The 26,351-nt window shown below is 41.5% G+C and overlaps 1 protein-coding gene across 2 annotated transcripts in view; it reads left to right on the top strand.

Moving 5' to 3' along the window:
• The window catches only part of CTNNA2 (catenin alpha 2), a 1,123,259-nt gene that overhangs the window by 860,434 nt on the left and 236,474 nt on the right, over nt 1-26,351 (top strand). For both annotated transcript variants that reach the window (XM_036333987.1, XM_036333986.1), the window contains exon 8: nt 2,097-2,177. In XM_036333987.1, the coding sequence (XP_036189880.1) occupies nt 2,097-2,177 (81 nt within the window). The remainder of the gene's footprint in view (nt 1-2,096; nt 2,178-26,351) is intronic.

Raw genomic sequence — 26,351 nt, 5'->3', positions numbered from 1 at the left:
ATCTAGTCCTAACCCTGTCAGATTCTGTCTTTATTTATACATTTGATATTTGTTCAACATGGAATTTTTGCATAATTTAAATGTTCTCAAATATTGCATTGAAATGTTATTTAGCTTTATTACTGGGTTCTCTGGTGGCTCCTTACATTTTATACCTGAGGTGAGTACCTCTCCCCTCTCACCCTCGACCCCAGCCCTGCTCTCATCTTCATCGTCTCATCTGTAAAATGGCCATAATGATCTCTGCCACCAGCAGAATGAAGGGAGCCCAGGATATTTACTCACTAATTATTTTGTTTATCCACCCTGCTTTTTTTTTTTTTTTTTCATTTGGCTTTATTGATGTTTAGAGATAGAGAAAGAGAGAGGGTGAGAGAACTCATGAAACAACTGAGCCACACCGGTCAGGCTTTCCAGTGTGGTAGCCTGATGGGTGGTGTGGCTCAGTTGGTTGAGCATCGACCCAGGAACCAGGAGGTCACAGTTCCATTCCTGGTCAGGGCACATGCCCAGGTTGCAGGCTCAATCTCCAGTGGGGGACGTGCTGGAGGCAGCTGATTGGTGATGTTTCTTTCTCCCTCTCCTTCTCCCTTCCTCTCTATATAAAAATCAATAAAACTAAAAACATACACACACATTTTGGCTTTTCAATGAAAACTCTGTATGGTTACACATTAGACATTTGTTCTGAAAAGCTGCTTAATGAAACCTTGCAGCAAAGACGGACTGCTTTAAAAGGAGCTGTATGTAGATCTGCTGGGTATGTGTCAGTGGTATGTGCCCAGGATTTTGTTGCAGGAAGAGAACACTTAACAACCCGTTGAGTGGTAGGTTCTGTGAAGCCACCAAACACGGTATCCCGTTAGTCACAATTTGTGACCTGGGATCCCATTTCATCATCTACACAAGTTTCTGCGGAGACCCTCATGATTTTATAGACCGCATGTGGCACAGGGTGAGGGAAACTGCCACCAGGACCGTGCATGAATAAATCCGCAGGGTGTTTGACTGAAGTTCAGATCATTTAATAAGTTTCACAAAGCTTTTGCACATACTTTTCTCTTAAAGGGAAGATAATGCCATTCATAAAGTTACCTGGAGCTTTTTCTTCCTGGGGATTTGTTGTTGTGATTTTTTAAAAAGATAATGGAGGTTATTTTGTTTGGTTTTTAATGGTTTTACTATGGCCACCAAAAAGAAAGGAAGAAAAGAAAAGAAAAAAGAAAGTAGTTAGTGAAACTTCAAAACTTCCAAGTGAATAATTTACTAAATTTGCCTCTGCCTGTTAAAGTCATAAGGGAGCCCAGACAGCGTGGCTCACTGGTTGAGAGTCGACCGATGAACCAGGAGGTCATGGTTCGATTCCCAATCAGGGCACATGGGTCAATCCCCAGTGTGGGGTGTGCAGGAGGAAGCCAATCAATGATTCTCTCTCATCATTGAGGTTTCTATGTCCCTCTCCCTCTCCCTTCCTCTCTGAAGTAAATAAAAATATAATTAAAGTCATAAGGGAAATTTCCTCCTGACCTCAAGCTGTGGGCTTGTTATGGTGGTTAGCTTTCCACTGCATGACAGAGCAGAGATTAGAAATGCTTTATTTTCTAGTAAATCATCTCTTTTGATTTTGTTCCAGAAGTTACAGTGTGGCCTATGATACATTGGTATGACATTCTGAACTCTACTCAGTTACTGTAAATATTTTTTTCCACTTTAGTTTTTAACATCTCAACCTTATCTTCTATTCAGAAGAAGTGTGCTTACATAGTAGGGAAGCACAAAATATTGGTATTTTAAGGCAAAAACAAAACATCCTTGTCATATTTACTTAATCACTAAGCATCTGGAGAAGGGAAGAAAACGTAGATTTGCATGGAGGTGAATATTAACATATGTGTCACTATCCTGGGGATGTATTGCTTTTCATTCATATTTCAGAGTAAACAAAGTTGAGAGACCAAATCTATTAGCTGTATATTGAAAATTATTATAAAACCACTCAGATTCCGCAACTCAAGTGTGTTTCTGAAATTTTTCAATCCTTATTGTCACTAACATTGAATTTTCTAAATCAGAAATTATTTCTCTTTTCTTAATAGACTGGGAGGAAGGAGAAAGGAGATCCTCTAAACATTGCAATTGATAAGATGACCAAGAAAACAAGAGATCTCAGGAGACAGGTACTGTTTTATGTTTGTTTTTATTTTAAGTGCATGGAACTTAGTGGTGCTTTCCAAGAATGGTCTTTTTTTCCAGGCTGCCTTTTTGTACTTCAGGTTGCTATTCTTTGTAACATCCACAAACACACAGGGACACTTCATCAACAATGTAGAGTCTGCTGAGCAGACAGATGTGACAGCTGCACGGGTGTGGTGATGAAAACCACCTATGAGCAGGTAGCCTGTTCACTGCCCAGACCCAATCTTGCAGGTAGAGAGACCCGATGAATTCACTACCTCCTACATCTGGTTTGCAGGTTTTTCAGGTCCAAGTATGCAAAGAACTGGGCTCTGATTTCTGCTTGTTCTTGCTTAAACTTGGAGGCAGTTGATAAACTTGGAGTTCGGTGAATAAACAAGAATGCTAATGTTTTAGTGAGAAATATAACTCTTAATCTTTTGGACTAATTAAGGTCTCTGACCCAGTGTGCTCCCTTGGGGACATAAATCTATGTCAGATGCTCGTTTGGGAAGCAGGGAACCATAGCAAAGAATGTCAGTTGGATGGTGTAAATGGCTAATAGAATCATTCATCAGATGGGTATGTTTTTTCTTTTCTTTTCTTTTTCTTTTTTTTTTTATTTGAAGGTAGGATCTCTGGTCAGGGCTTCTTTTCATCTTGACAGTGCTATGGACAATGGTAAAATTTGTCCTGTGACCTTTATATGATACATTTCCACGGTGACCTTCACTTTCTTTGGTAGTACTCTTTCTCTAGAACAGCGGTTCTCAACTTGTGGGTCTCGACCCCTTTGGAGGTCGAACGACCCTTTCACATGGGTCGCCTAAGACCATCGGAAAGCACATATATAATTACATATTGTTTTTGTGATTAATCGCTATGCTTTAATTATGTTCAATTTGTAACAATGAAAATATATCCTGCATATCAGATATTTACATAATGATTCAGAACAGTAGCAAAATTACAGTTATGAAGTTGCAACGAAAATAATTTTATGGTTGGGGGTCAGCACAACATGAGGAACTGTATTAAAGGGTCATGGCATTAGGAAGGTTGAGAACCACTGCTCTAGAAGCTAGGATACCAGCCATTGTTACCATAAAATCCCGTCCTGCTTTCTGCCTAAGAGCCAGCCTGTCCCCTACTGGTAGCTTTCGCATATGTCCAGCTCCTTCATGATGTTAGTAAACTGGAGCCAAGCCCTGCCCTCCAGCCACACCTGCTTCACTTTCTGCAGCTGGAGAGGCTGGGCTGGCAGGGCTGCATCTAACACTCCATCAAGTACAGACGAGATTAGCCTGGGCGAGAATGGCCAAGGAGCATTTTAGAAATGCTTGGAATGGAGGAAGACGCCATTTCTGGTGATTGCTAGGGAACTGCTGGGCTGTCTTTGGGATATCACACACTTGAATAATGACCTTTAAAAGATATCCCAATTAGTTCCGGGCTATGCACACTCCAGGTTGACTGCCCAGATAACAAGTCCTTTTGGGAAAATAATTTCCTTATTTTACCTTGAAATAAGGGAGAATAAAACATTGTTCTCTTAGGCACTGGTAAATATTACCCAATACACACATGGCCAGACCTGCCTCTGCTTGTCCTCTTAGACCATCTCTCTATAAAAATCCCCCATCTGATATGAACTGATATGGGTAATAGGAATTGGAACTGCGGTTAATGGGAAATATTGAATCAGGTGTGTGGAGCCCAGGGTTTTACTTCTAATTCTGCCACTAAACGGGCTGTGTGACCGGGGATCCTTCTCCTCTTGGTCTTTTCTAACCTATAAAAATAGGGAGCCCAAATAGATCTGCAAGCTGTCTTTGAGCTGTATAACATTGAATGAGCCCAAAGGAAATCCTCATTGATTTTCTTTGCCAAAGGTCCTAAGGCCTCATATAGATTTTAAAAGCAGTGGGAGGGCACTGAGCATCCCTTCGAGGGCTCGCCATTGGCTAGATGGTCAACCAGGAAGAATTTATGAACTGCGTCCTTACCTCCCCAATCTCTTGGTCTTAGTTAGTGACCACTCTTTTACATCCAGGAGCCAGCACCCTCAGCTCCCTGCACTCATAGACCTATCATAGCAAATGTTTGTCTTATTAGGAAGGAATGGATCAAGTAATTCTTACTCTGGTGTTAGAATTCTCAGGAAAGGGTTGCCTCTTTTTAGCCGAGGACTGATGAACTTTGAAGGTGGAATTTATGGTGGAATTGAGTGACAGCTCCTTGGAGAGCTTCTTTTAGGATGGCAGTGGAAGGAGTATGTCATCCCCTGAAATCATTCCATGCAGAATATATATATATATATATATATATTTCCTGCTCACCTTTCCCAAAGATTGAGAGGAATAGGGTAAAAAGAGAATTGTTTTATGACATTAAGACCCAAAAGTTATGGCATAATTTCATACCACATCCCTGAATGTGGTTCAGATATCTTTCTCTTCCCCAATCTGCCTTTCTAGAACAGGAATGGTTCCCATCTGTCAGTTCCATTCCTACCCATATGTCGGAATATTTTTGTCTCTCTCCCTATCTCTCTGTTTCTCCATGTTCACCTGTAGTGGTACAAAAACTGCTCTGATCTAAGCGTACAGAAGCTACCTAGCTCTCAGGCAGATTGAACATTCAAAGCTTAGCTCCATCCTCAGTGTAGATTTGGGTAGCGAGTTAATGGGATTAACACGTTTTTGACCTGAGTGGCTAACAGCAACTGTGTAGTGTGGCCTACTGTATGTTACTGGTTCAAATGAATGTTTCCCTATCACTGAAACACTTTCTAGTCTTTCGATCACAGACAGCCTTTGTTATAAGAGATTCCAAATGAGGATCCTACGTTCTCCATTTTTACTTCCCTGTGTGCATGTGTTTCTTTATATAATATTTACAGCAATCAAATCACCTAGGAGAAAAAAGCTGAAATTAAAGAAAAATACTCCTGGTGATAGTCACGCTTTTCTTGCCACTCTTTTAATCTCCTGCCTCTTCCTCACAGCCCTGAAGTTGGGCAGAGTCATTCAGGAGGTGACCCTGGAGTCTCATGAAGTTCTAGTCACCAAATTTAAAAGAAATGAACTCAATCATGATCATTATCTTGGACATTCCTAAATGAAAAAAAAAAAAAAAAAAGTGGACTTAAACTTGTAGACACTTGAAGAAAAAATCAAGAGTAATTGACTAAAAAGATTTCTGTTCAAGTAGAATTTTAAAGTAAGTAGAATACCTTTCCTCAGGCAATATATCCCAAAGAACTGGGGAGTCATAAATTGTGGGGAAAAGGTCGCAGGAACCCAAGGGTGTTATTTAACTCTGCTTGGCATGGGTCCATCTTGCCAATTAAACCAATGAGAGTGGTTGGTGGTAGAACAGAATTCTCTTCAGAGTATTTTGTTTGGAATTAAAAATGGATTTGGGGGACTATAACTGCCAGCTTTAAGCATTATGATTTAATTTTAGAGCTGTGGGCACAGTGCGCCCCATGTCTGAGCTATTGTCGCTGCCGTGATTCTGGAATCAGACCATTATAAAAATAAAAGCTTTTGGCTGAGTCCCCACCTGGGGATCTAGTGGCCCACATGGTCTATTCAGCCTTTAGAGAGGTCTCGGTCGGTTTCTGCCAGCTGCTGCTCGCTGTCCTCCTTCCATGTGCCACCTGTGGACTATTCTGGGCATAGTCTCTTCATTTTCCCTAAGCCCACAGAGATACTGGCTTGCCTTGGTCATTATTTTGGTCCCTTTATTAGCCTTTTTTTTTTCCAAGTTGATAAGCAAATCAGGACCCAAATATCTCCCTATGAAAAGCTAATTATTAATAATCATAACATGTTAGGGTAAACTTAGCACCTTTCTCATTCCCCAAACCAATCAAGGGCCCAATCTTTATCCCTTCAACCTTAATAGCTGTCACAATAATTCTAGCAATGAGATTTAGTAAGATTCAACTTGACAAGTGTCAATTTTGCTATTACAGTAAAAATATTTTCAACAGACAAAAAATTAAGTATAAAAAGCTTTTTAAAAAAAATATTTTTATTTCAGAGAGGAAGGAAGATGGAGAGAGATAGAAACATTGATGATGAGAGAGAATCATTAATTGGCTGCCTCCCCCCCCCCCCCCCCCCCCGCCCACTGAGGATTGAGCTCCAAAACCAGGCATATGCCCTGACTGGGAATCAAACTGTGACTCCTGGTTTATAGGTCACTGCTCAACCACTGAGCCACACTGGCCAGGCAAAAGCATTTACATTGGGATGAGTACTTAATAGAATGCATTATGTAACAAAAGATTGAAAACAAACAAGCAAAATATGTCACTGGATGGTATGTGTAAAGGCCTATTTATCAAGACCCTGGCTCCAGATAGGACTGCATAAAAAAAAAAAAAATCTTCCATGTTTAACAAGAAATAATTATAGCTGAAGAGTTTCCTCAGCTTCTTGTGATCCAGTTCCTTCCATAGGAACCACAGCTGAAGGTGGGCAGTCACCAGCAAGAGCTTGTCAAGTTACTGCCCACAAACTGGAAACTAAATTCTAGCTGACATGTATTGAGTCCTTCCAGTGTGCCAGGCACTGTTCTACGTTCTCTACACCAATGGACCACATTTGATCCTCATTCCAGCTCTGTGACATAGAGAAGGTTGTCACCATGATCATTTTCAGATGAGGCCAGGAAACAAAGCAAGGCACCCATGTCCACAAAGCATGTGGATGTGTGGAAGGTAGCCCAGGCGGTCTCGCTGTAGGGACTTGGCTCATGACTCTTCCCTATCCTGCCTGTCCGTAGACATGGCATATGCAGTTGGTTCACCCATATACTAATCTACTCTGGACGGTCACTTGGGGGTGCTTTGTGGTTTTCAGCAGCACCTCTACTACCTCAGGGTTCGGTGTGGGTGACATGCACACACTGCAGACGGAACAAAATAAATCTGTGGTGAATGTCAGGAATATGGTTCTTGTCCCTCAGGTCTCCAGCTGTTTTGGTTCCCTGGATCCTCTTTTTTAAAAGTGCTATTATGTTTTGGTAGTTATCTTTTTAAAGCATGAATTATAGACTTTCCAAAACATTTACAGAAAAAGGAATTTTAAGGCATTCAATTATTTTTCTTGTATCTGCTCATAATGGGGCCAATTATTTTTAGATTCATTCTAAGAAAAAAAATTCAAATGATGTATTTCTGGATTGAATCTGCTTTTTCTCATAAACACATGAGACTATCTATATGGCTACAATAAAAACATTATGAAAAAGATCGATTTCCTCCATATGTTAAGATTTGTGCTCTTTGCACTGAAAACCTATGTCAGAGGTAATCATCCCTGGAGTTGGGGCCCTAGGTAGATTGCCATGCTCACATAGAAGTTACGGAGACCATAAGGGTTCACATAACACTTGGGATTGAAAATACAGAACACCAATAACCCAGAGATCGCTGAAGACAAATGACAAGAGAAACACCAAAGATCAGAATTTAAAAGGCCAGGACAAGAAAGGCAGAGGTAGAGGAGGGCTCAAGGGCACTGGAAAGGCCATCCTTTGTACATGCCCCTTGATCACAGGTTATGTATTCAAGCTTCCTCTATCTTAGGAAACTCCTGATACAATAACCCTGAATATCAGACTACCACATACCCATTTTTTTTCTTTCTTCATTTTTTTCAAATGTTTTTATTGATTTCAGAGAAAAGAAGGGAGAGGGAGAGAGAGAAACATCAATGATGAGAGAGAATCATTGATTGGCTGCCTCCTGCATGCCCTCTACAGGGGATTGAGCTGGAAACTCAGGCATGTTCCCTGACCAGAGATTGAACCGTGACCTCTTAGTTCATGGGTCCAGCTCAACCACTGAGCCACACGGATCACATACTCATTTATCTCTTCGAAAACTCTCATTAGGCCAAGTTCAAGGTACACGAGTTCATCAGTTGAAACAGTTCTTAAAACATCCCTGTGGGCAAACTCTTTCGTTATGAAGACACTGTTCAAGTTTTGAAGTGGTTTAATTTATTCCTATAAGCCAGCATATGGTTTATCATACACATATAAGTGCAAGTTTGTGGAGGACACCTGAACCCTCACTAGCAAGTCTAGATCATGGAAAGAGTCTAGTAACATGATCAATATTGATCAATCAAATAATATAGTATACTGAGCAGAGGGATCTCTAACATATGTATGAATAAAAAAATGCTCAATTAAGTGGAAACTTCAGCTACTGATTTATTCTCTTCTATTAATTTCTCCAGGCCCCAGAAGTCAAAGAAAAATAGGAAGGGTAAGGATAAGTAGCAATGACTGAGTCTCAAATCACATTCAATAGAATGTCTGCATTTGGTTCAATGTCTGACACCTGTTTTAGGCCATTAAGAATCTTGATCCTGTCACTAGTGTTCTCAACTTGTGGGTGTTGACCCCTTTGGCAGTCGAACGACCCTATCACAGGGGTCGCCTAAGACCATCCTGCATATCAGATATTCACATTACGATTCATAACAGTAGCAACATTACAGTTATGAAGTAGCAATGAAAATAATTTTATGGTTGGGTCACAACATGAGGAACTGTATTTAAAGGGCCAGAAGGTTGAGAACCACTGCACTAGATGATCCTCTATAGTAGTGGTTCTCAAACTGTGGGTCGCGACCCCTTTGGGGGTCGAACGACCCTTTCACAGGGGTCGCCTAAAACCATCGGGAAACACATATATAATTACATATTGTTCTTGGGATTAATCACTATTCTTTAATTATGTTCAATTTGTAACAATGAAAATACATCCTGCATATCAGATATTTATATTACAATTCATAACAGTAGCAAAATTACAGTTATGAAGTAGCAACGAAAATAATTTTATGGTTGGGGGGTCAGCACAACATGAGGAACTGTATTAAAGGGTCGCGGCATTAGGAAGGTTGAGAACCACTGCTCTATAGAATTATAAAATATTTTTAAAAATCTACCATATTTTCAGATTTAGATTTTCAGCAATAATGATTTAAATATATTTAAATATAAATATACTAGAGGCCTGGTGCACAACATTCATGCACGGGGAGGGTGGATCCCTCAGTCTGGCCTGCACCATCTCGCAGTCCGGGACCCCCAAGGGGTCCTTAGCACTGCCACAGAGGCAGGAGAGGCTCCCGCCACCGCCACTGCGCTCACCAGCCTTGAGCCTGGCTTCTGGCTGAGCAGCACTTCCCATGTAGGAGTGCATTGACCACCAGGGGGCAGTTCCTGCATTGACCATCTGCCCCCTGGTGGTCAGTGTGTGTCATAGCGACCAGTCGTTCCTCTGTTTGGTCTATTTGCATATTAGCCTTTTATTATATAGGACTAGAGGGCCAGTGCACAAAATTAGTGCACTCAGGGAGGGTGGGTCCCTAAGCCCCGCCTGTGACCTCTCGAAGTCTGGGAGCTCTTAGGGGATGTCCTTAGTGCTGCCACAGAGGAGGGAGAGGCTCCTGCCACCGCCGCTGCACTCATCAGCCTTGCCAGCTTCTGGATGAGCGGTGCCCCCCGTGGAAGTGCACTGACCACCAGGGGACAGCTCCTGCATTGAGCATCAGCCCCCTGGTGGTCAGTGTGCATCATAGCAACCAGTCATTCTGCTGTTTGGCCAATTTGCATATTAGCATTTTATTATATAGGATAGTTAGCCCAGCTGGTGTGATTCAGTGGTTGAGCATTGACCCATGAACCAGGAGGTCACAGTTTGATTCCCCGTCTGGGCACATGCCCGGGTTGCGGGCTTGATCCCCAGTAGAGGTGTGCAGGAGGTAGCTGATCAAATATATGTAAAAAAATAAATATATGCATATTTAAATATATATGTATATATTTTAGTATGCCCTTTTAGGTTACCAGGAAATTCATTTTAGGCAGCCATCCTGCTTAAGTGAGGTTGACCCATATGCATTGTTGGAGACCTTGTTGAAGTTGGGATTTCTTATTCAAAACTGTCATTGGAGACCATTTTAAAGTGCGTTGTGTAAGAGTTTGCCACGGAATTAAGGTGTTTCTAGAGCTGATGATAACAGCTCCCTGCCTTGATTCTGACTGAATGTACCCAGGGATCATTGCAGCCAGCTTGTGGCCAAATATATCTCTTCCATTTGACCCCTCCATGCTGAGGTTACCTTTTATTACCTGAAAAGACATCTGGCATCAGTTTTCCCAGGGGAAATTTCCATCAGGACAGCTGATATTTCTTTATCTCCCCATTGCCTGAGGAGACTGGATAAATCTAAAAATTAGAAAGGGAATCTCCTTGCAGGTTCTTGCCTCTCCTGCTGTTCCCACCAGCCTGCTGGAAGCCCGTTTGCTCTAGGACAGTGGTTCTCAACCTTCCTAATGCCGCGACCCTTTAATACAGTTCCTCATGTTGTGGTGACCCCCAATTTCATTGTTACAAATTGAACATAATTAAAGCATAGTGATTAATCACAAAAACAATATGTAATTATATATGTGTTTTCTAATTGTCTTAGGCGACCCCTGTGAAAGGGTCGTTCGACCCCCAAAGGGGTCGTGACCCACAGGTTGAGAACCGCTGCTCTAGGATCTCACAGCTTTGTACCTTCCTGAATGCCGGGATGCCACTGATGAGGCTGAGGGAATTCAACATCACTCTTTGCATGGGTAGAAACTTATGAAGAAGGCGAAGTTGGTTATGATATCCATCTGTTTACTTTATATGCCCTTAACAATACTTAGTCCTCCTTCTTGGCCGAATGCATTTCCAGGATATCTTAGAGCCAAATCCTCACCTCACCCCTACCTTACACAATTGTGTGTTTTCCAGTGGGATCAGCTTCTAAGAGAATTGCAGCTCTGTGTAACTCCTCTCATTATCTTTCTTTACATCCCCACAAGCCACTCAGTCTAGTTGATTCTACCTCCTAAATGCATTCCAAGTCTCTTTCTTTTTCTCCACTCCCATTGGCACTGTTTAATGGCTCACGAAATGATGGTCACAGCCTCCTATCCAGTCCCTGCCCCAGCCCCCTTGCTGCCTTCATCTCACTGTAGCGCCAGCAGTCTGTTAAGCCAGTATTCACACATCCTTGTGCCTTTGAACTTGCTGTTGCTTCTGCCTGGAACATCCCTCCTCTCTCTCTCTTTTTGTTTATTTTCCTTTCAGAAAAATTTACAACTTTTTCTATACGACTATTAGCTTTAATGTCACCTGATTACAACTTTATCCAATTTCTATAAATAGGTTTTATCCAATAGGCTCAAAGAGCATTTAAAAATGCCTTTATCAAGCCCTAGCTGGTTTGACTCAGTGGATAGAGTGTCAGCCTGCATACTGAACGGTCCTAGGTTTGATTCCAGTCAAGGGCATGTGCCCAGATTGCAGGCTTGATCCTCAGTAAGGAGGGCGGGGTGGGGGGGGGGCATGCAGGAGGCAGCAAATCAATGATTTTCTCTCATCACTGATGTTCCTATCTCTCTCTTCCTCTCCCTTCCTCTCTCCTCTCTGAAATCAATAAAAAATATATTTTAAAAAATGGAAGAAAAAAATAAAAATACCTTTATCAGGACACTTTTTGCAATGGATTTAAGTTGTTTTATATGTTTTTGCTTATGCAGTGTCTTGTTCCTCTCCTTTTTTAAATGTTCACTGGATGATATATATATATATATATATATATATATATATATATATATATATATATGTATAGTTGTTTTGTTGTTGTTAATCCTCACCTGAAGATATTTTTCCATTGATTTTTAGAGAGAGTAGAGGGAGGGGGAAAGAGAGAAACATCAATGTAAGAGAGAGAGACACATCCATTGGTTGCCTCTCACATGAACCCTGACCAGGGCCAGGGATGGAACCTGTAACCAAAGTTTGTGCCCTTAACCGGAATCGAACCTGGGACCATTCAGTCCATGGTCCAATGCTCTATCTACTGAGCAGCTAGGGCATTTTTTAAAAAATGGAATTTTAGCGAGAAAGGAAGGGAGAATAAGAAACATCTGTGTGAGAGAGAAACATTGATCGGTTGCATCCTGTAACTGCCCTGACTGGGAATTGAACCTGCAACCTTTTGGTGAATAGGATGATGCTCCAACCCACTGAACCACCCAACCACAGCTATTCTTTGTTTCCTTAGGGCATATCCTAGTGCAGTGATGGCGAACCTATGACACGCATGTCAGAGGTGACACGCGAACTCATTTTTTTGGTTGAGTTTTCTTTGTTAAATGGCATTTAAATATATAAAAAAATATCAAAAATATAAGTCTTTGTTTTACTATGGTTGAAAATATCAAAAAAATTCTATATGTGACACTGCACCAGAGTTAAGTTAGGGTTTTTCAAAATGCTGACATGCCGCGCTCAAAAGGTTCGCCATCACTGTCCTAGTGGCCAAGTAAAGTAAGCCTGCACCACACAGGCGCTGAAAGAATGAAAAATCTCCTGTTTGCAACCATCCTACCAAGAAATATTTCAATCATCAACTTCCTGCCATTCTAAACTCTCATGTCCCTGGTCCCATTGTTATCAGAACTAGATTTGTTAACTTAAAAAGTCTACGTACACTCTGATCATATTGGTTATTTCCCTTTACAAAGACAGCTTCCATTCCCTAACCCAGAAGTTTTCTAAGCTGGGATGGCTTTTGAAAAGTCAGTTCAAGACCCTGCTGAAATGCAGATATATGGCTTTATCTGGGGAGATTCTAATTTCGTGTATATATGGTGGCTCCTTAAACTCTGTATCATAATAAGCTTCCAAATAATTTGTGATGTCCAAGCAGGTTTGAATTCCACTTCCTTTGTCCCTGACAGTGGGAACTTCAGACCTCATTGTAACTTGTTGGGGGGTGTATTTGAGTATCTGTGAAGACCTCCAACTCCTCTCCAATCCGTGTGGCCTCTGTTAGACCTCACCTCTTCACAGATACAATACCTGTTGAAAGGGCTGGAGAATCCATCCCCTCATGGGCCAAGATTAGAAATGGATGTTCTGATTGCTTTCTCTGCCGTGTTGAAAGGCTTGCTTGGCCAGATCTGTGCTTTCTGGGACAGGGCCAAGACAGGAGTGAGGTGAGCGAGGCCCTGGTCTTGGGCACACCCTTTTAGGGAGCACACAAAAACCCTCAATAATCAAGATAAATTTTATTGCCTGGCCAGCGTGGTTCAGTCAATCTATGAACCCGGAGGACTGGGTTCAATTCCCGGTCAGGGCACATGCCCAGGGTTGCAGGCTCAATCTCCAGTGTGTGGCATGCAGGAGGCCTCCGATCAATGATTCTCTCCCATCATTGATGTTTCTATCTCTCTTTCTCCCTTCCTTTCTGAAATCAATGAACATATATTTCAGAAAAAGATAAATAATATTTTTACACGGTGTTTTGTCTTGTCTTTTCCTGCCAGAAACAGTTCCAATTTTTCCCACAAGGCTTAATTTAAATGTCACCTGATCATCACAACTTTTTACCCAATTTGGAAAATCAAAATTAATCCAGAAGCAAATGATCAACATTGTAAATAAAGACAAAATTAGTAACAGGGCAATGCTAAGCCTGCCATATTGAAGCTTAAAGCAAAAGAAAAAAAAAAAAATAGCAGCACTGATTCTGTCTTTATTTACAGTGTTTATGATGGGAGAACCTTCCCTTAGTTTTGGCTCTGCTCTGTCTATAAAGCCCTTACTCACCTGCTGTATCACAAAGTTCCCTTCAAAAGTCACAAAGTCAAGTTGCTTTCTTCCCCCCATCACCCGCCCAACATTAAGTGGCAAAAGGGCCGGCTTTTAAATTTTATGAGACCTTGGACTCCAGATTTGAAGACCGATTTGAATTGTGGTGTCTTTTAGGCTGTCTTGCTCCAAATGCATTTCTTCTGGATGTTTATCGCAGTGACACCGGCTTTTTATGGCCATCTGAAGTGCTTCAGAGCAAACGGAGAGCATTTTAATACCACTGATTTACTCTTCCGGGTCTACCGTAATTTTCTTACTGCCTAATTATGAGGCTTGCTTTAATTTACTCCACACATAATGTTTACTGATGCACATATGGTGCCACATTTCAGGAAACTACCCAGAGCAGGTATTTCTGTCAGTCTGGAGCATGGAAAATTTCCTTCATTTACAGAAAGAAAGAAAGAAAAAAAAGGTAAGCAATGTAATTGTCTCGACAAAGAATGTTCCCCAGTGAGAGAGGCGAAAATCATACGTAGCTTTAATTTCAGGAAGAAAGATACAATCCCTTTAAATTCTTATTTTAAAAGCTGAAGGATGATGATATGATTCCATTTGTTTAAAGATTATCAGTTACCCTAAATGTCAGGTGCGGGTGTAGGAATTGGGGAAAAGGAGAGGGAGGAGAGGAAAATGGTAATTCTTTCTGGACTTATTTCTCAACTTTCTTTGAGGAAAGAAGATAAGGATTCAGTAGCCATAGGCTCTTAGGAGTAGAAGGGATGTCTACGGTCTTTTCCCAGGGCAAAGGGTCTTTAATTCAGCATGTCTAAAGCCCCCCTTCGTCGGCCTCTGTTTTAGAGATGGGAGCTTATCCCGTCACCCAGCAGCAGCTGGTACCATTATTGGACAATTTTAGTGGTTAGAAAATTGAGTTAAGATCAGTGATTTTGTAATTATCAACCATTGATGTTGGATTTGTGCTGAAAAACCGATGTTTTTTTCCCCTCCTGCTTTGCCGAAGTTTAAGGCCCAGATAAAAGCTTTAGTGAAGAACTCTATTTAGAGTTTCAAAGGCCTACAAATAGGGACTATTATTGCATATGCATTCATGGCTGTACGATCAATTGGCTTGCCTTTCCATAGCTCTGAGAGCTATGCGTGGTTTGGCTTGGGAACTGAGCAGCTGATGTTCTCTTGTCATGGAGACAGCTGAAATAACCAACTCTTTAGGCCCGCTGATCCAGGGCTCCCATTTGTATTGGGTTATGGAGGGAGGTTTGCTGGGATTCTTGTCTGGCATCCAGAAGGATTCAGGAATCTGGAGAAGGCTGTGCGTAGATTAAATAAGAGTCCAGAGATGAAGCATAATTTTAAAAGCCATTTGGGGGTCAGAGGAACCTAGTTTAAAGGAAACTAAGATCTAAGTTCTAAGGTCTAACTCTAAGGTCTTCTTGTCCCAGGACCCCAGGCTTTTTATTAACACAAATTGTCCCGAGGCGAGGCAGAGAGATACACTTCAAAGGGTATACACAAGCCTTGTCAGAATGGGGGAATTAGCCTATGGCTGTTCAGGTGTTTGGCCAGTAGGAGGCAATAACATGTAGATTAAGACACCCTTAGCTGTCTGGCAGCCAAGCAATAATCCCTTTTCAGGTTTGGGGAAATGCCCTCAGCCATTCCCAGATGCAGCCCTGCTGGAATTGGTTTCCAGCAGAGGTCAGAAGAGCAAAGCCTCCCACTGAAACTGTCTGACATTTGTTGTGTCCATTCTTTCCTTAACACTTAATAGTCAATTCTGCAGAGGGGGCATTACTATCAAAAACGTTTTATTTTGAAGAATAGTCTTGAAAGTAGGATTACATTTCTTACTGATATAGAGTTTAAAGTTCAAGACTACTGCATATATATATATATATATATATATATACATTATATATATATATATATATATATATATATATATATATATATATATATATATATATATATATATATATATATATTGATTTCAGAGAGGAAAGGAGAGGGAGAGAGAGATAGAAACATCAATGATGAGAGAAAATCATCCTGATCAAGCCCAAAACCTGGGCATGTGCCCTGACCAGAAATTGAAGTGTTACCTCCTGGTTCATCAGTCAGTGCTTAAGCACTGAGCCCTGCTGGCTGGGACTGAAGCCTGTCCTTTTAAAGAGTGCACTGGTTAAACTTGATACACTTTGCTCTTAGTTTATAGCTTTTATTAGAATTCCGTTAATAAGAAGACTGTAAGATAAATATAAATTAATAATGAGTCTTGAGATTCTCAATAATAATCAAAATAATTGGTTTCCTGTTTAATATAATCACCATTTTTTTTCTCCCTTAAACCATTCATATCTGTGTTGAGCCCCATGCAAGACACTGAACCATGAATAATATTTTCATAATTATTTTTCTAATTAATCATAAGAGAAAAAAGTAAAGGACTTTCATTTTAGGTGGGAGGAGATAGCAGATTAAGTGCAGATCAAGAGTCTAGTGGACCTGCCCGTTATTCAGGGCACAGCAGTTGAATGGATTCCAGGATGAAAGAAGAACCATTTGTCCTGAGAACTTTGGTGATAAAAGGGGATTTTTCCATCTGATCCAACCAATAAGTGCTTGTCAGAAGTCTGGGCGATCAACCACTCCCCGCCACCTCCTCTCTCATTCCATGGTTTCTTAGTTTTTCATGAATACAGCAAGTCTATTAACAGTTAAGGGCAGGCAGGATATCTATATTTTCATTTGATTCCTTCATCGTCAGTGAGGATCAAGCTGCCTTAAATAGCCGCGGTTGGCGTGGTTACTGTGTAAAAGGGAGGGACTGAAAAGCTTAAAACCACCTTTGGTCACGGCAAGGTGGGAGGTCCAGGCAATGAAACATGCAGTGGGAGGTGACAAGTTGCAGGGGCAGGAGGGAGTCAGAACTAATGAACCATGTCTGACTGATCAGATTTCCCTCAGCCCCTCCTTTGAAATCCGCAGGCTTAGATCAAGGTGGCCCTGAGGCTGTATCCACAGATGCCATGATAACTAGTTGAAAGGAGATCACTTGTGATTGATCAACTAGTCATTACCTCCTTATATTACCATAGCAACCAGCTTGCCTGTGGCTCTTTGGGCACATGCTCTGTGTGTTTGGCCAGTCTGTGGAAGTACCCTCAGTACTGTTGTCAGATTAGAAGAAAAGATCAGTATTTGGAGTCTAGTCCAAGTTAGAGCACCTGTATCAAGCAGGCTGGGCAATCCAACCAGAAATCTTTCTAATCCAAATACGTTTTTAGGAAAAGCCAACAACTTCTGCTCGTATATCCTCTTCATTCCTCATCTCAAAACTTTTGCTAGAAAAAAAATTCCTTAGAGACCACTGGGATAATCTGTTTTCTTGCAGAACATGAGACAAAAACTTGGTCAAAAAATACCAGTCACACTGGACACTTTGGTGCTCCGCAGGGCCATCTCTAGCCTCCTCAGTTGCTTTTTTAAATATATTTTTATTTATTTCAGAGAGGAAAGGAGAGGGGGAGAGAGATAGAGACATTGGTGAGAGAGAAACACTGATCTGTTACCTCCTGCACACCCGCATTGGGGGATCAAGCCTGTAACCCAGGCATGTGCCCTGACTAGGAATCGATCCTGAGACCTCCTGGTACATGGGACTATGCTCAACCAACTGAGCCACACTGCCTGGCCCTCCTCAGTTTCTTAAAAAATTAGCTGCTGGGTCTAGAAGCTGCAGAGTGACAAGTAAGCTGTGGGCGGGTGGAGTTTGGGAGAGCCAGGGACTTGCAATAGGGATGCAACAGTGACATGGACAGAGTGGCGGGGCTATAAGTCTATCAGTCACTGATGAACAGTCTAGAACTGGTGCCTGCAGACTACTGCCTGTCCCCTCAGTCAGGCCCTCTGACTGTTTTTGTAAAGAACACTGTATTGTGAGTTTTTTTGTGTGTTACAATGGCAAAGCTGAGTAGCTGTGGCAGACACCAACAGGCCATAAAGACTAAAATTCACACTATCTGGCCCTTTACGGGAAAAGCAAGCCAACACATACTCTAGAAGTGAGTCTGCTTGAGATAAAACAATTATGGTATAAGAGTTCAGATTCCCTGAAAACAACAGCACATATACAAAGAAAAACATAAGGACCTTAAATCTGACTCTGTCTGACTTTCCCTTGAATGACGACAGCACCAGTCATTTTGTAGGATTTCCACAAACTTGGAAATATGGAATGATCATTAGGCCTCTGAAATGAAGCCCCTCTAGGGAAAAATTCAGCACTGTTGGAAAAGCAACCGTGTGCAATAAAGACAGGAAGTGAAGAAAAAAAGCATAGGGTGGCAGACTCTGGAAAGAGAAGTTAGCTCACGGTTATCCATAATTGGATTGGAGTAGAGAGCATGGTGAATGGTTTTCTGTTCTAGCAAATGTGAAGGACTCTTCAATGACCACAAGTGGTCAGAAGCTTCAAAGGTTCATTTATAAGTGGCATCTATACCAGCTAGTAAGTGCCATCATCCCTCTTCACTCAAAAGCATCTTATACGTCCACATTTCCCATCCTGCTCAGGTAAACTAAAGTGTCACTCATTGAATACCTGGAGTGGGAACTGGTAAGTTTTGAGTGGCGTCTTCCCAGGGACTCTTGTATTTACAATGGGACTCTTCTGAGACCCACAGGACTCGTGCTGTAATGTGGAATGGCAGGACATTTGGAAGGATGGGGCCAGATGACCCTACCTGGGAAAATCTGTGCCAGGTGTGTAGGATTGACCTCACCAGAAAGAAATATATGGTTTAGATAATTGTTCTCTTTGTCTTGCTTCAAACTCTTTAAACACACACACACACACACACACACACACACACACACACACACACACACATGACTTCAGAGAGGAAGGGAGAGAAAGAAAGAGAAACATCAATGATGAGAGAGAATCATTGATCAGCTGCCTCCTGCAGGCCCCCTACTAGGGATCGAGCCCACAAATCTAGGCATGTGCTCTGATCAGAAATTGAACTGTGACCTCTTGGTTCATAGGTTGGCGCTCAGCTACTGAGCCACACTGGCCAGGTAACCATACATCTATATCTATCTATCTATCTATCTATCTATCTATCTATCTATCTATCATCTATCTATCTATCATCTATCTATCATCTATCTATCTATCTATCTATCATCTATCTATCTATCTATCTATCTATCTATCTATCTATCTATCATCTATCTATCTATCATCTATCTATCTATCATCTACCTATCTATCTATCTATCTATCTATCTATCTATCTATCTATCTATCCCTAATATGCAAATAGACCGAACAGCAGAACAACCGAACAACCGGTTGCTATGATGTGGGCTGACCACCAGGGGGCACGCGTGGAACATGGCAGGCATTGGCAGCAGGTGGCAGAGTGCAGAACATGGCAGGCGATGGCTGCGACGGGATGGTGGAGCAGGTGAGCGGGGGTGCCAGATCAACATGGAGTGCCGATTGCTGTCATCGGGGTGAGCCTCTGGTGGTTACTGAAAATTATTTGCTCCCGCACACCACGGTCCCACCTAGTGCTTGCACCTGCTGCTGGCCCCAGCCCCACCCACACCCGCTGCCGGCACTGGAGCTGTCGCTCGCACACACTGCCGTTGCCCGGAGCTGGCCCCAGATCACTCAGCGCTATCAGAGGGTGGCTGCCAGCTCCACTCGTCCCTCAGGGCTTCTCCACCTCCCCCTGCTCCTGAGGGGCGATTGGGGACGGCAGCCGCCTCTTGCACCCACTGCTGGTGATGTCCTCACTCGCACCTGCAGCCGGCGCTGGACCCACTGCTCGTACCCGCCGCCGGTGCCTGGTGCTGGTCCTGATCCCTCAGTGCCATCAGCAGGTGTGAGCAGTGGCTGCAGGCCCAAATCGCCCCTGAGGGTTTCTCCACCTCCCCTGCTCCTGAGTGGCAGCAGTCACTGCTCACACCTGCTGATGGCGCTGACCCCAATCGCTCCACGCCATCAGCGGGTGCAAGTGGGCTGGTGCCTCAGCAGGTGGGAACAACGGGGCTGCCGGCAGAGAAGGGACTGGGGGCCGCAGTGGGAGGGGCCAGGTGGAAGCCCGGAGGATGGGCTGAGACCCGCCCCTGTGCACGCTGAAGCCTCGTGGCCCACAGTTCCTTTCAAGGTATACGAATTTGTGCACTGGGCCCCTAGTGTTTTATAGGCTTCTGCTGTTGGCCTGACATCAAATTCATCCATTTGATGATTGTTTCTCCCAATTGCCAGTGAGGGGATCAAATCTTCTCTTTGAGCAGCATTTCATAAGTTTCCTAAGGGTCCTTGCTGGGTTGAATTTATTGGATGTAATTCGTTACTCTCTCACACTGGATTCAAGCAGCTTGTGCCCATTTAATGCCAGTTAATCAATGACAGATAGTAGATACTCAGAATGAAATATACAGTCATTTAATCTTCTCCTTTCGCGGTAAACAATCCTGAGGGAATCTAATGCTAAGGGACAGTGGTTGACTAGGTGTGGGAGTGAAGGATAGAAAAAAATAATGACCTTTGTCCAACTGGGATTTGTGAACTTAAACATGCAGCTTTATAAACATAAAGAACTTAAGTAAATTAGAACTATTCTTAGAATTGGAAGACATTTGCTATGTATAATCAGTGACTCTCCCTTTCCTCATTTTTACAACAAAAAAAATGATGCTAACCCTGCAAACCACATCTCCCCGCCTCCCATCGGGACATTGTAAGGAAGGTCAAATGAAATAATGTCTAGGAAAGTTCTCTACAAGCAATAAAAATGAACATGCACAGGATTATTATTAAAGGCAATAAGCAGCCAGAAACTGAGTAGACCTTCCAAATATACAAGAGAACCAGGTTTCTTTTCAATGAGGGTTAAGGGATCTGAGTAAGGTAGTTATACTAGAAATGTCTTTTCCACCTTCATCCATGCTACCCAAAATGCCACCCTTTTGAAATGCCAGACCTTCTGGGCTAAGAAACTGGGTATTTGAAAGTATGTCTGTCCTGATGGGAGGGTAGAGAAATCCCGAGAGAACTTTGAAATCTTAGGCAGTATGATGTGAAGGAAATGTGACCAATGTGGACTATTTTAGAGTATTCCTTAGGCCAGCCTCCAACACATTTAACAGGATAACCTCATTTGTGAAGCCAGTCAAGTATATGTGGTCACTGTCGCTTTATTAGTAATTGTGAATTGAGACAGTAGAGGAGTTTTTAGCAGTGAGAGTAGATGGTTTGCCTTGTTTATCTTTGTGTCCATGGCAAACATAGTGCTTGGGGTACCAGGCGCTCCTAAATGCTAGCAGAAGAAATGAATGTGAGAACACCAATCACTGAGTATAAAGAGTAGAATAAAGTAAAAAAGAGATAAAATACGCATTTCCTCTCTGTGAAAATCTTACTATTTTTATAATAAGGTTCTTTTCCCTTTGATTTTATTGTATTACTATCTACTCTATTATATTTTTGTGTGTGCATTTGCTCTTACTTTTTGGCATAGCATTGAAATATTTTTAATAATAGCTTGATGTTTGTGTAGATTTTTCTTTCTGAATTTTTATTCCCCCTTGAAATTAAACAAGAAAAGATTTTAAATGCACAATTGAAGACAACTAAGGGACTGTTATTACTTTTTCAAGAATGAACATCTAGAGCCAAGGCTATATAATGGGGAAAGGATAATCCCTTCAATAAATGGTGAAAGGAAAACTGGCCAACCACAGGCAAAGAATGAAACCGGACTCCTGTCTTACGCCATGAACAAACATCTCCTCAAAACGGACTTGACTTGAATGTAAGACTTAAAACCATAAAACTTTTAGACGATAACTTAGAAGTTAATCTCCTTGACATTGGTTTTGGCAATGAGTTTTCAGATTTAACACCAAAATCAAAAACAAAAATAAATAGCAGGACTAGGTCAAACTAAAAAGCATCTGCAATGCAAGGAAACCATCAACTGAATATTAGGGCAACCTGTGGAATGGGAGAAAATATATGCAAATCTTTTTGCATATATGTCTGAGAAGAGATTAACATCTAAAATATAAAGAACTCAAACAACTTAATATCAGAAAAACCCAAATAATCTTCTTAAAGGGATGGGCATGGGGCGGGGGAGGCAAAGGGGAAATAAAGACACATATGTAATACCTTAATCAATAAAGAAAAAAAAGAGAAATGGACAGAGTACCTAAATACTCACTTTTCCCCCTGACATACAGATGGCCAACAGGTACATGAAAAGGTGTTCGACACTTATCAAGGCAATGCTAATTAAAACCACAAAGAAATAATTACCTCATACCTGAATGGCTATCACTAATAATATAAGAGATAACAAATGTTGGCAAGGATGTCCAGAAAAGAGAACCCTTGTGCATTGTTAGTGGAAATGGATATGAGAGCAGTCACTATGGAAAAAATATATACAGTTTCCTCAAAAAATTAAAAATAGAACTACCATATGATCCAGGAATCTCACTTCTGGGTATATATCCAAGGAAATAAAAAGAAGATATTGAAGAGATGTCTGCACTTCCATGTTCATTGCAGCACTATTTACAATAGTGCAGATTTGGAAGCAGCATAAGTATTTATCAATGGAAGAATGGATAAAGATGTGAGATATATATATATATATATGATTCACCCATTAGAAAGAAGGGAATCCTGCCATTTGTGTCAACACAGATGGGCTTTGAGGAGATTATGCTATATGTAATAAACCCAAACAGAGATAGACAGATACTGCATGATATCACTTAAATGTGGAATCTTAAAAAAAAATCACACTCATAGAAACAGAGAGTAGAAAAGTGGTTGTCAGGGGCTGGGGGGTAGGAGAAATAGGGAAAGTTTGGTGAAAGGGTACCAATTTTTCAGCTATAAGATAATATCTGAGGCTATACAAGGGTGGGCAAAGTCTGTTTATGATTGTGGTTGTAAGAAAGATAGAGTTTATTCTTGTATTATTATTTATTAATTATTGTATTATTTGGTTATTAAAACAACTAAACCTATTTTTGCCCACTCCTGTAACATGGTGACTATAGTTTCTAACACTGTGTTCTGAAATGGAAATTTGCTAAGAGAGTAGTACTTAAATGTTCTCACACACATAAAAAAGTATGCAAAGTGATGATTGTGTTAGTTAAGTAGGTGGGAGGGAATCCTTTTACAATGTATATGAATATCAATTCATCGCAGTGTGCACTTAAAAATCTTACAATTTTGTCCATTATACCTCACTAAAGTAGAAGTTTAAACAAAAGAACAGACATCTACCTATTAAAAAGAATCGCTGTGGTGTCCTTTATTGGAAAGATTTAAAATTGGACATGCAGCCTGCAGAGTCTTATCGAAGATGAAACTCCTAAGACTCCAGGTGGCTGGTGAAGCCATTTTTCTCTTGTACTGTCTATTGCAGGGAACTCTTTCATATTCATTGAATGGTTGTGGATTTTTAGACTTTGTGCAGAACACTTGTGCAGCATCTATTTGAAGTTGTCTCAATATACGCCATCCACTCCTCATGTCTCACCGCATAGGCAGACATTTTTGGTCCTTTTTGAGGCCGCTTATTTTTCTCCTTGAGTTTGTCAGTGAGGCTCAGTCTATCATTTCATCACTCTACTCGCCCATGAAATAAGCAAGTGAATTGTTAGAATAGGGTACGATCCATCGACTATATCCCTTCTGGTTGGCTGAAGAAAATGCAGTTTGTACATTGACGAATAGCCTTAATTGGGTACAATAGACTGGTAGTGCTGAGCTAATACCTTTAAATATCTTGTCTTACACAATTAATATTCCCATGTCACACATACGTTTAAACTGTTGGAAGAAAGCCTTGTGTTCTTGACTCCTGTCAGACTTAACGGATGATTTTGTCAAGTCACTCCTTTCTGTCTTGGTTGATTGATAGCCAAATGTGGGTTTTCTATCTTATGCAAAAAGTGTTAACTATACCTTTCAGCTTGTAGGCAAGGTTATTTAAGACATTCTAATAGTTTACAGAGGAATTATACTGCCTGTTTACCGGAGGGGTCACAAACTGTGCCCCTTTTCATCAGGGACACAAATCACAGGGCCCATGAGCTAATGAAGGCAGTATTCATAGTCCTTGCACTTGCTGGATGATATACCAAGTTCAAGGTGTCCCCGGTCCTGGCTGCTGAGGACTCGGACTCCCACTTGTGGATGTACCTGTGCTCATGGACTATGTATTAAGTAGATATATTTAGAATGAATATGGTTTAATCCTAAAACTCTTAAAAATGAGAATAAAAAACAGAATGCTAGATTGTCACAGTACTACCCTTCACCTACAGCTTTCAAAACTCTCTCTGTAAAAAGGCAGATCCCACTCACCTCTGCTACCGCCTCGCTTACAGATTGTCACACATACGGTAATTATAATTTCAAAGTATGGGAAATGGATCCTAGTCATTTCTCAGAGGAGTGTCACTTCCCCTGGCTTGAGCCTTTGTTGAAAATCCCACAATTTACAATGGGAAATTGACCAATAAGCTATAATAAGATTTTTGCAGAAGAGCAACCATCAATATGTTTTCACAGTAGACATACCTTGAACCATGAGTCCTCCATTTTTTTTCTTTTTTTTGACAGAATTCTAAAGCTCAAGGAAGTCACAGATTCTCATAGTGAGTAGTCAGCCAGTCACTTTCAGCTCCTGGAATGGGGATTCACTTAAGACGCCATGCCACTTCTGCCTCTGGTGGGACCCCTGATTTTCGCTTGTGGTGTCTGTTTGACACCGAGGCTGTTTTTTCCATCCTCTCAACCAGGGCTTTCTTCTTTTTGCTCTGTTATGTGGGAAGAGGCTTCCAGAATTCTTTATGCACTTCACTCATCATCCAGGACAGCTGGGTCATATATGTTCCTGGAATGTTGGGCAAGGCCATCATATATACCATTGCCACTGGTCTATAATGTATGCCAAGCCAGCACAATATAGACACAGGAGAGGTTGTGTTATATTAGTTATTTAGAGCATGGACTCTAGTGCCAGACAACCTGGATTCAAATCCTGCCACTGCTATGTATTAGCCATGTGAATGTGGGCAAGTGACTAATTCTATTACCTCAGTTTCCTCCCTTATAAGATGGAGAAAATGGTGTCCAGTTCTCTTGAGAGAAATAAATGAGTTAGTTTAAAGTTTTCAGGGCAGTACCTGACACAAAATAAGCATTACATGAAGTTTATTAATATAAAACATTAATTTCCTCCAATCCTTTCCTGCTCTCCTCCTCATCACCTCTCCTCCTTGCCCCACTGCTGCAGTCAGCTCCTGCCTCCTGCATACATCCTCCATCCCACCAACTTCTTGGTTTCTCTTGTACTGCATCCAACAATTGTGAGCTCTTGACTGACCCTGTATGGCCTTGATAGAGTGACTGACAGTTCTGTTCAACACATTTGTCCCCCTCCTCCTGGGACAAGCAGTCTAACTTGGGTGTGTCCTTCTCACAGGAATGTCAGAGAACAAGACCAAGTAAGTGCAAAGATGAATGGGCCTTTCAAACCCCTGCATGCATTATGGTTGCCAACATCCATTGGTCCTGTGCATGCCACATAGGGGCAGACATTACAGGGATCCATGCCAATGGGCACGGATATGAGGAGAGGTGAAGAATGGGGTCACATATAAATATACAAATACTAGTATATACCACTGTTATCTCAGTTTGCCCAGTGCTTCCTACTCCATCAGCAAGACATGTTTCTCATTTTTATCTTGATGTGGTAGCACTCCTCAAGGAAAAATTTAAAGGGCTAGAACTGTTTGGCTAAACTAAACCATCATGTGTTATGTTTGCTGCTGGTGTCATGTGCATAGGTATTGCTAATGATGACAGTTGTGTTTTTAATTAATCCCATAGAGCCTGAATTTAGGAGAGGGGGGTGCCTGGAGAAAAGCATGATACCTTATGAACTGTTCTTTTTGGTTGTTTTTAGAAGTCATTGTGCCCATTAAGGAAAAGAAAGCTATTATCCCAATTAAAATGATTTTGCTTCAGAGATGATAGTGCCATCAGGATAATGAACAGAATGACTAAATAATTTTGTTCCCTATAAAGAAAACAAAATAAAGCAAAAGGAGTGATGAAAAGTGCTCTTCCACCAGCTTCATAGATACCCTCCTGCTGCTCCCACCCTCAGCCCAAACAGTGACCAGTGCTGTCACCAGTGGAATGTGTGCATAGATGGCGCCTTGACTTGTGAAAGTGGTGTTGGGTGGATTACTGCGCTGGCTGAATACCTTCATGGACCTTCAGCCTGGCCAAAATTTGTAAGACTTAATGAGGCTCAATTCTTGTCAAGCCCCGTAGGCTGGATGGCACCTGCCCCAGAAACTTTGTTGCTTTCCTTTTTTTAGAAAAAATTTTAATAACAAGTACACTTTAAAGATCAAGGAA

This window comes from Myotis myotis, unplaced genomic scaffold (assembly GCF_014108235.1).
Source record: "Myotis myotis isolate mMyoMyo1 unplaced genomic scaffold, mMyoMyo1.p scaffold_m19_p_14, whole genome shotgun sequence".
NCBI classification, from domain to species: Eukaryota; Metazoa; Chordata; class Mammalia; order Chiroptera; family Vespertilionidae; genus Myotis; species Myotis myotis.
The sequence above is the reverse complement of the archived record's forward strand: the minus strand, read 5'-3'. Positions and strand labels throughout refer to the sequence as shown.